This window comes from Malania oleifera, chromosome 1 (assembly GCF_029873635.1).
Source record: "Malania oleifera isolate guangnan ecotype guangnan chromosome 1, ASM2987363v1, whole genome shotgun sequence".
Lineage (NCBI taxonomy): Eukaryota > Viridiplantae > Streptophyta > Magnoliopsida > Santalales > Ximeniaceae > Malania > Malania oleifera.
The window spans coordinates 24,549,224-24,562,627 of NC_080417.1; the positions used below are offsets into that span (position 1 = coordinate 24,549,224).

At 35.4% G+C, this 13,404-nt stretch overlaps 1 protein-coding gene across 4 annotated transcripts in view; it reads right to left on the reverse strand.

Annotated features, from left to right (window-relative positions):
* Positions 1-3,331: 3,331 nt before the first annotated feature.
* LOC131163647 (uncharacterized) overlaps positions 3,332-13,404 on the reverse strand; it is an 88,946-nt gene continuing 78,873 nt past the window's right edge. Inside the window, exons 25-36 of one of the 4 annotated variants that reach the window (XM_058120285.1) lie at positions 7,685-7,801; positions 7,368-7,529; positions 7,080-7,208; positions 6,891-6,980; positions 6,641-6,747; positions 6,396-6,544; positions 5,549-5,631; positions 5,372-5,467; positions 5,082-5,204; positions 4,427-4,510; positions 4,066-4,206; positions 3,332-3,736 (exon numbers count right to left, since the gene is read on the reverse strand). In XM_058120285.1, the coding sequence (XP_057976268.1) occupies positions 3,389-3,736; positions 4,066-4,206; positions 4,427-4,510; positions 5,082-5,204; positions 5,372-5,467; positions 5,549-5,631; positions 6,396-6,544; positions 6,641-6,747; positions 6,891-6,980; positions 7,080-7,208; positions 7,368-7,529; positions 7,685-7,801 (1,629 nt within the window). In that variant the 3' untranslated portion in view covers positions 3,332-3,388. The other 3 variants (XM_058120293.1, XR_009139082.1, XM_058120307.1) reach the window with 3 other exon arrangements.

The window sequence follows — 13,404 nt, forward strand, 5'->3', positions numbered from 1 at the left end:
CTTGTGAGTGACTTGATTCATTTGTAACTCTATGTGAGATATGGTCCTAAGAACTAGTTTTTCTAGTTATATGGGACGAGCATTCCCTTCGCATAGTATTAATGTTTCAACTTATTAAAGCAGTCTGAGACTTACTGGAATGCACTGTTGACTCTATGAGTCTGATCTCGTTTTGATTATGACAAAACCAATGTTTCTCATCTATGCACTGAGCTTTTTGAACAGGTTTATCCTTAGCATGCACTGTTGGTAGGAATTCAAACAAGCCATATGAACTATGAAGATAAAGCTTCATTTATGGCGGTTGAAGAATCAAAAGAATGAAGACCTATTCTCTATTGTATTTGCATTCCTTTTTAATTGGTGTGTAATAATTTATATTTTCTGTAATAATGCATCTGCATGCATTATAGGATTTAAATCTCAACAAGACCATAGGGACCGAATGAGACCGAATGACCTTGGGGCACCCTTCGGTCGATCGACACTAGGTTTTTGGGTGTACTTGAAAAGACCTTAGGTCCCAAAAAATATGCACTAATAAGTTCCCATATCACTTACATAATCAGGGGAATTAATTGAAACAAAAATTGGACTTTATTGAAAATCTTAAGAGAGGTCAGATGACCGAACCTATGGCGTCCAAAATGCCTCTGGTCCCCGAACCGTGGATAAGTCAACATGTTGACTTGGATTTGGGCGACCGAACATATTTGACCGCATCTTCCACAGGTGACCGAATCTCTGACCTGACACCTTTTCACCAACCCGAGCGCCCGAATCTCTTGTCCAAATATGCCTCGGGCAACCGAATTGGCAAGTTTGGGCTACCGAACTTAGCTTCGGGCACCCGAACCGTGGACAGAAACATTCTGTCTTTTGTTTAGCCGACCGACCCTGACTTCGGGCACCCAAACCAATAAAAACCAATTTTCTGAGTGAGTCTATTCGGACACCCCGAATCTCAGACCGGGCACCCGAATCTCGTGAGTAAAATTAATTTTGACTGAAAAATTAAAGGGGTTAAATAGAATTAAAATGTTAAACTCATTTAAAATCTTTTTAATAATGCCCATTAAGTCTCCAACGATCATAATTTTTCCCTTGCCTATATATATTTTCTCATTTGCAAAATTAAGGGTTGATTAGTAAGATCATTAAGGAAAAACTCTCTCAAATTTTCAAATCTCATTTAGCCCATACTACTTCCATACACTCTCTATTTTACTATTCCCTTGATAGATCAAGTTCCCAAGAGTGTTATTGAGTGTTTTATATTGCTAAAACTCTCTTTGCTTGTTGATTGATTATTTTCATTGAGAGTTCTTAATTAGGGTTTTCCCCCGATTTAAACAATAAATCTTTGAGCGGGAATACCCTTATAGCTAGTGAGTCTTTGCATCTTGATTGCAAGACTCATCAAGCTTGTGGATTTTGATTTGCAAAAATATTATTTTACACAAGCTTGCATATTATCTTTGACATTGTTTTTGCCAGCTTCAATCCAAAATATCTATTGTGCTATACATTTAGAATATCCTTGAGATATTTGATTTGGATTGTGTTAAATTTCCTTTTATTATTTGTGTGTTGAATATCTTATCTTGAATCAAAAGTTGAACTCTCACATATACATATACTCACACATCTTATAAAGTTTACATATTGGATCTCACCTGAGCACTAAATCCATATCATCTGTGAGTGCATATTTTTTTGTGTTGTATTTTAGTACATATATGCTTGATTGAGAAGCATAATCACTGTACCAATTATATTGTGAAAATACTGTTGTATTCTAAGCGTGGCCTAAGGGGGCAGTAATCCAATCCGATAAGGATTGCTTGTAAAGGTTGAGGTCAGTCCTGTGCTAATTGACCTAATTGTTTAGGTGTCGCTCCACCCATTAAGTGAGCCTTAGTGTAATCCTTGTGCAGGTGTGTCAAGGCGATGATGTAGGCAGGATTGGCCGAACCCTAATATCATATTCGATGTCACTTTTACATTTTCTGCATTATATTCTACTGTGTGTTTGATTTAATTTCCTTACTGAATATACTGCGTATCTAATAGACATAAAATTGCATTGAGTTGAGAAATACTGAAATTGCGTTGTATACTTTAAATATTGGTAAATATTTCATATCTGCAATTTCATATATACTTAGACTGCCCCTAGATTGTGTAATACTATTGTTAGACTGATTAACCTAGGAAGGAATTTTTAAATACCGACTCACCCCCCCCCCCCTTCTTTTTGGGATTACACCAAAGTTAACACACACCAAAACACATTTTTTTTATTTGTACAAATCTAAGTATTAGTAGGATATTTATGATTACTGAACTTCCAAATATAACACAATAATAACATGTTTTCCTTAAGTTTTCAACACAATATGGGATGAACATTTTTCTTTAAGTATAATTTAAAATTCACCAATCACATTATATTTTATGTGCATTTTCGATTCATTAGAATCCACGTCACAATGTACTTTTTAACTATTTGTATATTGAGTATTAACATGACATCGTAAAATGCTTTCCTAATTTCACTTTACTACATACATATTTATTGCATAAGAATGGAATGGAGTCGAGAATACTAGAGTCAAATTTCTCACTTGATTTTATCATGTTCTTTATTTAAAATTTCATTTCATTCCATTTCTTTTTCCATTCTATTATGCAAACTAAACATATTTTAGTTGCTATTTGCTAATAATAGTTAGTTACTAGATTCGATGATAAACTTTTTAATTATAGAGTGAATTATTTGTCGTTCTCTCAATTCCATTATGAAACCAGCACCAACATTATTCGTGGTCTGAGCTTATTTAATAGTCTAATCCCATTCAATTTATTGGAGTTTTATATTTGTCGATATTTGTGTAAAAAAAAAAAAAAGTTAAAAAAAGATTATTGCTTTCCACATTTTCTTTTAAAAATAGAAGATAAATTCACATTTTTATAATTAATTTTAAAAATAAAAATAAATTCACAATTAAATACACCCTTAAAGTCCCTTAGCTAGTGAAAAACATATATTTTGTTATTTCTTTTCATTTTTCAAAGAATTACCAAAACAAAAAAAAAAAAAAAAAAGATCACTTTATTTTTTAAAAAATTTCAACATTGTACATAAAAGTTCCAAAAATAAAATAATAAAATGGAAAAATGTTATCCATGTTGCCTATACAAATGTTACGGCACAGAAAAACAAAGTGACCCTTTTAAAAGATTTTTTTTTTTTTCTTTTGACGAAGATTTATAAAGTCAAAAATAAGAAACATATATATAAACAGAGAGAGAGAGAGAGAGAGAGAGAGGTATGAGATGGCTCTCTGCTTTATTAGTACGTTATGATACAGTTCATGTACAAAGTTCACGGAGCATCATCTTTGTCAAGAAAGCTCAATAGAAAACCACTCACAATCCGTCTTGCTAAAGGGTTAGGGATACAACGACAAAGTCGTCCGTCAATGTATGCCAACATTCCTGATAAAACAAACTTGCCGAACCCCCACTTCCCAATCAAATGCCCCTTCTGCTCCTCTTTGGTTTCATCAGATGCAGCAACAATTGCTTTTGAGTTTTCACCATCACCTTTCACTTCTTTCTTCCACTTGATGCTACCTATCCACACCCCAGTTTGCCTTCTCAGCATGCGAATTGAAAAGCTCACAAAGAGGTGTTCGCATAAAGTCAACACTGTTGGCCCAAGTTTCCATTCCTGAGGGGAAAAAAAAAATCTCTCTTCATTAATAAATTTCCAAATGGGTTTTGTGGTACGGGTAGCAGCTGAGCAATTGGTCAAGTGTAATCATTGTACTAGATGTTAATATACGTCTTAAGTTTTTGGACAGCTGAGGCAGAGGCTTATAATTGATTAACGAATAATAGATCAAGTATTGAATAGAGGTATTAATCCCAGAAAAAATAAAGTACTGATCCAAGAAGTTACTTATAGTGCTTTTTTAATGTTCAAACAAATTCCTGCTAGAATGCCTCGCTTAAATTTAAGCTGAAAGCAGGCATAATAAAACTGAGGAAAACACTTACACTTTCTCCTCGAAGATGGCGCAAAGAGTGAGTAGTTGAAGAATCTCCTTTCACCAATGCCTTACTAACAAGAAAGCCCTTCACACGGTCCACAATCTCATCAATCAGGGAACTGTTTGGGGGTAGGTTTTTGAGGATAACCTGACAAGATTTACATATGGAATATAAATGACAGACAACTGAAAATGTAGAATAGTCTTGCGGCAGAATAGTTATAAAAAATTAAAAAAAAAATCAAGCTCATTATTTTCCATTTTGGGAGCCTTCTAGCATTGATTTAAAACAAGTTTAAAAATTGCTCAATCATGTATTTATGAGGTTGGACAATTCCATTCATCACATGCCAACATAGAACAATTACCTGATTCTCAATGACTCTCACCCTCAGATATTCTTGTTTATATATTGTATCCAGCATAGCTTGCAGGTATCCCTCAATATATAGCTGCAGTACTCCAGATACATTATCAGTGACTAATTTCATAAGGAGGGACTCAGAAAGATACAGCAGAATACCATTATACCAGAGTGACTGCATAGCCTCACAAGTTCAAAACACAAGTAAACAAATAAAAGGAAGGATTTTTCTGAACAACAGCCCCAAGGGCAATTCTCAAGGTACCATTTTAGGACTGCTCTTTCATTTCTTGCAGCATTGCGGCCTTGGATGTGCTGATTTCAACTGAGCTGAATGAATATATTCTGAATGATAATTCTAACAAGTGTCTTAAAGCACTCAAATCATAAGCTAGACCCTAAAATCCATACACCAATGGCACATCACAATGAAAAATTTCTTATTCAGCCACCCTCCCTTACACATGTATTTTAAAATGGAGCATTGCAATGATTTCCTACCTATTTTTTCAATTAACCGCAAATACAGCATCTTACTCCTTTTAAATGTCAGTTTTAGCTGCAAATTTTGCCAGGGAGATGCACAAATCCATTGCAGTACATATGGGGGATGGTAAAGAATAGAAAAAACTTATACAAAGGAGTCAACAGAGAAGTACCTCATCCACCCCAGGACTTCGATCAAGCTTAATTTTTCTATCAGGCCCACCTTCCATAAAAGCAGTGCCTAATAATGAAGGCTCCATAGCCAGTTTTAATATTCCTTGGTGAAAACCATTCACCTTAAGAATGCCGTGACAGCACAATGAAAAAAAAAGCTAATGTTAGATGCTAAAATAATTCTTTAATTATGCAATGGACATCTATAATAGAATAGCACAAACAGCTCATAAAAGCTATAAATTGCCAACAAGTGGCTTTCGCCACATAATGAAACCATGAATGGTACCACTCCATTAAAACCACTTGTTTCAGCACCCTTCAGAACAGAGTCGGATATTTCAGTGACAGCAGCAAAAAGTACATTTGATCCCGCTGTTCTCAGCTGCAGAACCACCACAATAACAACAGAGCTCTTGACAAAAGCAGTAGGATTAGCAATGTAATAAAACAAAATAGAACTTACAGTTTTTCCCAAATCACCAAGGTAGCGCTTTGTCCCCAAAAATCCCTTACCATCAATGCATCTACTGATCAGTTTGAAGGTCCCTGTCCACAACAGTTAAGAGCAACAATTGAAAATTAAAGAAAGGCACTGAACCTAGGAGTTTGCAACTAAAACAGCAGAGAAAATGGGCATCAATGAAACGCTGGTGCCTTGCATCATCACAACAGTGTAATGCTGGCCATGCTGTGACGATATATATAAACAACAAAGAAACAAACAATCACTCTACTGTAATACCGTTTACTCCCTTTGTTACCTGTGATAGAATGAATTGTTATAAATTTGCACTGCCAATCAGACTATGCATGATTAATATTATCTCAGAAAGAAATAAAATATATACCCTTGTTCTGGCACAATAGCTCTTATTTCTTACACATAATCTAACACCTTCTTTGATCATGAGCACTAAGAGGTTTTGCGCATGTGTGCGTGTAAGAGAGAGAGAGAGATATTATCTTAGTCATCATTGGCAAGTTTGTAACTGCTGTTTCAATTTTTATTTCATGATACATAAACTCCACCCACACATTCTGATTTGAACTCCTGAGAAACCATTACTCAAAATATTATCTTAAAAAATGAAACAGAAAAAAAAGGAGAGAAATTGAAAAGGCCATCTTAAAGCCAGATGGCTTCAAAAAACAACCATTGGCAAACACAAATAACAGCAATGAGAATGACACTTTATCAGAAACTTTAAGTAGTATACTTTGAGACTGCGATGAATGACGTATGAACTTAACACCACTAGAGAGACAATAAAATGTAAGAAAGGAAATGGACAACGCAGAAAGAGTAATACCTAAAGTAAGACCTGGAAGATTGGTCAGCCCATGAGATGGATCAAAGAAAACATCAAGAGAGGAAGAAGCCAAGTCATCAAAAATTGATGCAAAAGCTGGTGGGAGAAATTTGCTCCCTTTCGCAATATAGATGGCCCTCATGGCATACCTGGATAATAATATAACTTTAATATAAAACATGAATCAAAAAATTTAAAAATTTTAAAAATAAATAAAAATAAATAAAAAATTACTTGAGACTCACCATGAATAATGCTGTGCACATTTAATGAATAGTTCACGCATTGTAATCAAAGCATGAGTAACTAGGACACCATTGAGCTCTACAACTATATTTTTTACAGTGGGGATCTACAGAGGTAAAAAAGGAGAACAAAGGACAAAAAGGGAAGAATATAAGTAATGCACTTGAAAGACAATGGCAGTCCCTGACAGAAATATATTAGGTTTAAGAGAAATCAACTTCCAAACAAATTTAGAGGTTGCCCTCGCACCTTTATCACACTATGCAGTAGAGACCTTAGAGTCTCCTGGGCTGAACTATAACTTGCATATGAGTCCCCTGGAAGAAAGCTTGCTATAACCTATGAAAAAACCAAAAGAACAAGTCAACTTCTTAGAATTATCATAACTTAGGGAAAACTTTCTTAAAGATATTACATAGATTCAAAAAACCTTCAAACCTTTATTGGGTGAATCTCAAAATGATCAAAGTAAAACTGACGACTCTGCGTATTTGAGTCATTGAGGGATTTCCTCCAAAATGGAACAAGTCGCATAAGTGTCTCTTCATCAAGGTTCAAATCAATTGGCTGTGTACAACCAAATTACATAGACAGAGCTTCATAAAAAAAAAAAAAAATACAAGAGTTCCTTATATGCTGATATTTCTCAAAGCAATTACATGGAAACAATGTATGGCTTTAGACAATGTACTGAGAAAATGTTAAAAGCATAGTGGCAGCTTTTACCTGCAGCAGAACAGATGAGTATTTAACTTGTTTAACATTGGAACTGGTTGAAAGCAAGACAAAGACAATTTGAAGTATATCATTTGTGTCACTGTGCATTTGAGGTCTCCGAAGCACTGCCGCAAAAGGTGCTCCTACCCACTTCTGATCCACAGTCAATGACTGCATCAATTAAAATTAAGGCACTATCAATATAGTTAAGAAAAAAACTGTCTCAAGAATTACATTTTAGGTACTCACACTGCAAAGAATTATAGCCAAGATGGATGGAGACAAATGACTCTTTAGAAGGCATCCAACGTATGAAATATTATTACCTGTATGCTGATCTGGTTATATTTATGCTGATCAGTAAACACAGAATCCAGAGTGAGCTTTCCAAGCCTCGCAACAATGATAGGAGTATAAACTGAAGGTTTATCCGTATCTGCATCCTTTAATTAAATATAATAGTAAAAAAAGAAATCAGTCAATTGACAGTTAAAAATACACTTCAATCTAGAGATTCACATATACTTTTCTCCCCATTGTCACAAGCAATGTATTCTCCATTTTACTTCCCTAACATCATTTTAAAATATCAACTTTTATTTTCTTAAAATTAGAAATCTTGAGTGTTATTATTTTAGGCAAAAAATGCCTTCCAAAACTCAACAAGGCCTCATATCATATCTCAGTCATTTGGTTTTGACAACAAATTTAACAGATTTTTTTAATAATTCTTAGTTAAAGTATTCAGTGAACTTTGTAAGAACAAGTCCAAGCACAAACTTGTTGAAAATAAATGAGCAACCCAATGCAAAAGGGGGCAACCGATGTTAGGTCTCTTCTTCCACAAACCCCCTCCCCCTTTCCCCCCCAAAAAAATGCATGTGAAGCAAATGTTTCCACCTACAAACTCCGAGATTCCCAAGTCATATTGGAGCAGGAGCAGCTTTACTGATGCATATGCAATTATACATGTTTTTGAGCTAGAGAGGAACTCAATTTGTTAAGGGAATTGAGGGTGACAAAGTAAGGTGTTGGAAATGGATAAGACCTTCATACAAAATATTTATAAACAAATTTTACATATGACCACATATCGCATTAGTGGAAGCCCATTAAGCTTCAAGATGATAAAAGAGAAATCAAATGAGAAAAGGACCCATGAAATTTCCACCACCATCTCCAATGCACTGCTTCCATATGTAATTCAAAATAAAAGGAATAAAAAAGATGTATATACATTACAAACTTGAAGATGATATGGAATTCTTAGCAATTATACGTTAATTTTAAAATTATATTAACTCCTGAAAACTAATTTAATCAAAAGTAAAATAAAATAAGGAAAGAATTAGACCTCTGAAATTTAAAATTATACATAGATGAAGTGATGCACATAACATTTTTTCATTTCCAAAAATTTAGCAAAGTCAATATTGAGATTCAAAAGACCACATTGATCATGCCAAGGAGTCCTACAAGAAAAGGTCTCGACTCTTGATACAGTCCAAATATTCAGCATTTTTTTTTTTTTTGCATCAAGTAGCTGCCTCAAGAGTCAAACTTGCACACTTCAGTTGATAGCCCAGGACTTTTATCATTACAGCAACAACAACAACAAGCCTTAAGTCCCACTATTAAAGTATAATTGCTAAGAACTCCATATCAATAAAATTAAGCTCAGAAGCCACCTCAAAAATGTGAAGGAGACCCAAAATATTATTAAAGGACAATTTATGACCCCTAGAAAAACAATAGCATCATCAACAAACTGAAGGTGCAAAACCTTGACCCTTTACTTCCAAGCCTTTCACTAAACCTCTATCCACTGCCCTATCCCCTATCTTACTCAAAGAACCAACCACTAAAACAAACAAAAACGGGAAAAGAGGATCTCCTTGCCTAATTCCTCTCATAGACTTAAACTAAGATTTAGACTCACCATTTACTAATACCAAGTAGCTCACATTAAACGCCATTCTATTTGTATGGTCCTACCCCATTTCAGTTCCTTAATATGTGGAACTTGCATGATTTGTTTTTGTTGTGCGTTAAAGATGCTTGGATCAGGAATGACTCGATATCGGGTCTTTTGAAACTTGCTATTCGTCTTAAGAGAACTAAAGTTGCTTTACGTGCATGGAATAAAAATGTCTTTGGGAGAGTGGGAGAAAACCTAAAAGCTCTTGAGGAAAGGATGGAATCTCTACAAAATCAGGTGCAAGCAGGTTTTTCTGAGGAGGTCGAAGCCGATTATTTGACTACTAAGTTGGAGATTCAGGTGTGGAAAAATAGGGAAACATCTCGCCTAGGAAAAATTGCAGGAAAAAAAAAAAAAAATTGGTTGATTGAGGGGGATCAAAACTCTAAATTCTTTCATTCAGTTATCAATCAGAGGCGAAATAAGGGTCTATAGACCATATGGTTCTGAACGACAGGAGGATATTGGATGGTGCAGAAGTAATACATAATGAAGTTGCTGCTTTTTTTCAGAATTTTCTTCTAGAAACTTCAATGATTGAACCTTGTGATTTCTTTAAGTTAATTCAAAGGCAAATTTCAAATGTTGACAATAATTTCCTCTACGCCGAATCGATGGAAGAAGAAGCTAAAAGAGCGGTGTTCTCTATTCCCAAAGAAAGCAGTCCGGGACCAGATGGATTTGGCTCTGATTTTTATATATCTTGCTGGGACATTGTTAAAAAAGATGTTTTGGATGCGGCAAAGAATTTTTTTCAAGACATTCCTCTGTCCAGGTTCTTTTCCTCTTCGTTTATTGTCTTAATTCCGAAGGTGAACAATCCTTCTAGCTTTGATAAATTCCAGCCTACTAATTTACGCTCTATGGCTTATAAAATTTTTTCCAAACTTATTGTTTTTAAACTAACTAAGGTTGTTGATAAGTTGGTCTCGCATGAACAAGGTGCTTTTATTCCTGGGCGTAGTATTTTTTAGAATATTACACTTGCACAGGAAATGGTTCATTCTTTATACAAAAGAATGGCTGGTGGCAATGTGATGGTAAAACTGGATATGACTAAGGCTTATGACAGAGTGAACTGGAATTTTCTTGTGGAGGTTCTTAAGACTTTTAATTTCTCTATAAGATTTTGCAAGCTCAAAAAAAATTGTGTGGAGTCCCCGTGGTTTTCCATTATGATGAACGGAACCTTTAAAGGGTTTTTTCAATCATCTAGAGGCTTGCGGCAAGGGGATCCACTTTGTCTTTATTTATTCATCATAATAGAGGAGATTTTGACAAGGTTGCTTAGGAAAAACTATGAGACAGGTCGTATTGGACAATTTAATCATCCGATTGGGGCCCCTTTGGTTTCGCATTTGCTATATGCGGATGATATTCTTATTTTTGCAAATAGTGGGAAGAGGTCCATTAAAAATTTGGTTTACGCTATGGAGATGTATGAGAAGTGGTCGGGTCAAAAAATCAGCAAGACAAAGTCAACGTTATTCCTTTCGAAATACATCACTTTTGCTTGGAAATGTGGTTTAATGAGAATCACGAGTTTCATGGAAGGTAAATTTCCAGATACGTATTTGGGTGCGCCATTGGTTTCTATAAAATTGACTTCTGGGACCTTGGAGCCTCTTATGGAGAATATTAGAAAGAAAATTGCAGGGTGAAAATATAAGTTGCTCTAGTAAGGTGGAAGATTGATTTTATCAAGACATGTGTTGTCTAGCATGCCTATACATTTTATGTCTATTATTAATGTTTCACAGGTCACATGTTCTCGCATCAACTATCTTTTTGCTAATTTTTTGTAGGGAGAGATGGAAAGTAAAAGGAAGATTCATTGGCACTCTTGGAGGAAAATTGGTAAACCTAGCTGGAAAGGGAGTATGGGCTTGAGAGATCTAAAAGAAGTTCAGAAATCTCTTCTCATGAAATTTGCCTTCAGATTGCTCACTTCTAACAATCTATGGGCAAGTTTTTCCCGAGCTAAATATTGCATAAATGATCATCTATTAATTAGGAAGGAAAAACCAAATGACTCTCGGTTCTGGAGAGCAACTATGGTCACCATTCCAGAAGTTATGGATAATGTTAAAACTTTGGTGAGAGGTGATAACTCTTCTTTTTGGTTCGATAGGTGGCTGACATCAAGCCCGTTATCTGTGAGCACTGAGAATATTTCGAACAAGAAATTGTGTATTAAGGATTACTGGTTGAATAACAACTGGAACTCTGATTTATTACTGGAATTGGTTGATGCCAATAAAACAATGGAAATTTTGCATAATGTGCCGGTTGATAAAAGTGGGTAGGATATATTCGTCTAGAAGCCTACCCTTGACGGTAATTTCTCTACAAAAACAGCATTGGAGGCAGTGAGGAGCAGAAGTGATAATTTTGTGTGGAATGACTAGTTTTGACATTCTTTATTGCCCAGAAGAATCTCAATGTGTTTATGGAAAGTCTGGTTCAGATGCTTGATAGTAGATGATAGAATTCAAGCCAAAGGAATATCAATGGCTTCGGCATGTGATTGTTACATGCAGAGAAGCCAGAATAACACTGATCATATTCTTTCTTTAGGCGAGGTGGCTTCAGAGGTTTGGCGTCAAGCTATTGTGGTGTTCTGGATTCCTTTCCAGCGGTTCCTTCCTTAGAAAAACAAAATTGCAAATTGGTTCCACTAAATTCGAAAATCATCTATTAAAGGTATTTTAATTGGGCTGATTCCGTGTTTGATTACGTGGTGCCTCTGGAATCGAAGATGCAAAGCGAGAATAGAAGGAATATATCAAAGTGTGGATTAGATGTGGAGAAGTGTTCGATGTTAGGTTAGTTCTATAACTAAGAGCACTAATTTTTTTCAAAAATTAAAGAAGTCGGACATTACGATTTTGAAAGAGTTTCAAATTAAGCATTGGCGAGTTTACACCAAGCCTGGAAAATTATTTCATGGGTTAAACCTCTAGCAGCGTGGATAAAACTTAACTGTGATGGGAGCTATAGGGGCAATCCAAGTACTTCAGGAGGTGGAGGAATTATTCAGGACTGCCATGGCATGGCGAAAGCAACTTTTTCAAGATATTTTGGCAATGGTACGAACAATAGTGTGGAATTAAAAGCAATACAGGAAGGAATTCGTTTGTACAAACAACTTCATTATTTCAATGTGATTATTGAAAGTAACTCACGAATTGTAGTTGATTGGTTTCGGAAAGGTAGATGTACCTTGTCGTATCTTTGGGATTTTTGGGAGGATATCGTAGCGGAGCTAGAAGGAGTGAACTTCATGGTGATACATCAATATAGGGAAGGCAATAGTGCGGCTGATTTTCTTGCTAAAGAATGAGAAATGAGAAATAATGTCATATATGAAGAACAACATCTCTTACCATGTTCTCTAAAAGGTATATTTCGGATGGATATGCTGGGTCTCACTTATATTCGTTGTTAGTTCAACTCTCGAGTTTTTGGTGGATTTTTGTAATTTTATTTAGGCCTGTTTAGACTTGTTTCTTAGTTAGCATTATTTGGTTTTGTTATCCTAGTTCGGTTGGTTGTTGGTGTTATTTTTGGGAGGATTTTAATTTCATTATCTGTAATCTCCCTTTTACTTGTCTTGTAACCATGTTATTCCTCCGTCAAAATTGAGGTCATATCAATAAATAAAAGGAGGTACCGCCCTCTTTTTTTAAAAAATAAAAAAAATGGTAGCTCACATTAAGCAAACGACCTCTAATCCAATGCCTCCATCTCTCTCCAAACCCCTTCTTCACAAAGTTTTTATCCAGGAACTCCCAGTTCACTCTATCATATGCTTTCTCAAAATCCAATTTAAAGATGATACCCTTTTTCATCCTCCGAATATCCTCCATAACCTCATTAGCAACCAAAATGGCATCCACAATTTGCCTAACCCAACCCCCCCCCCCCCCCCCCCCCCCCCCCAAAAAAAAAAAACAAAAGCACTCTAAGCCTTAGAAACATTCCTATCAAGCACCTTACTCATCCTACTAGCTAACACATTAGTGATGATTTTAGAAGCAATGGAAACAAAGCTAATAGGTCTATAAT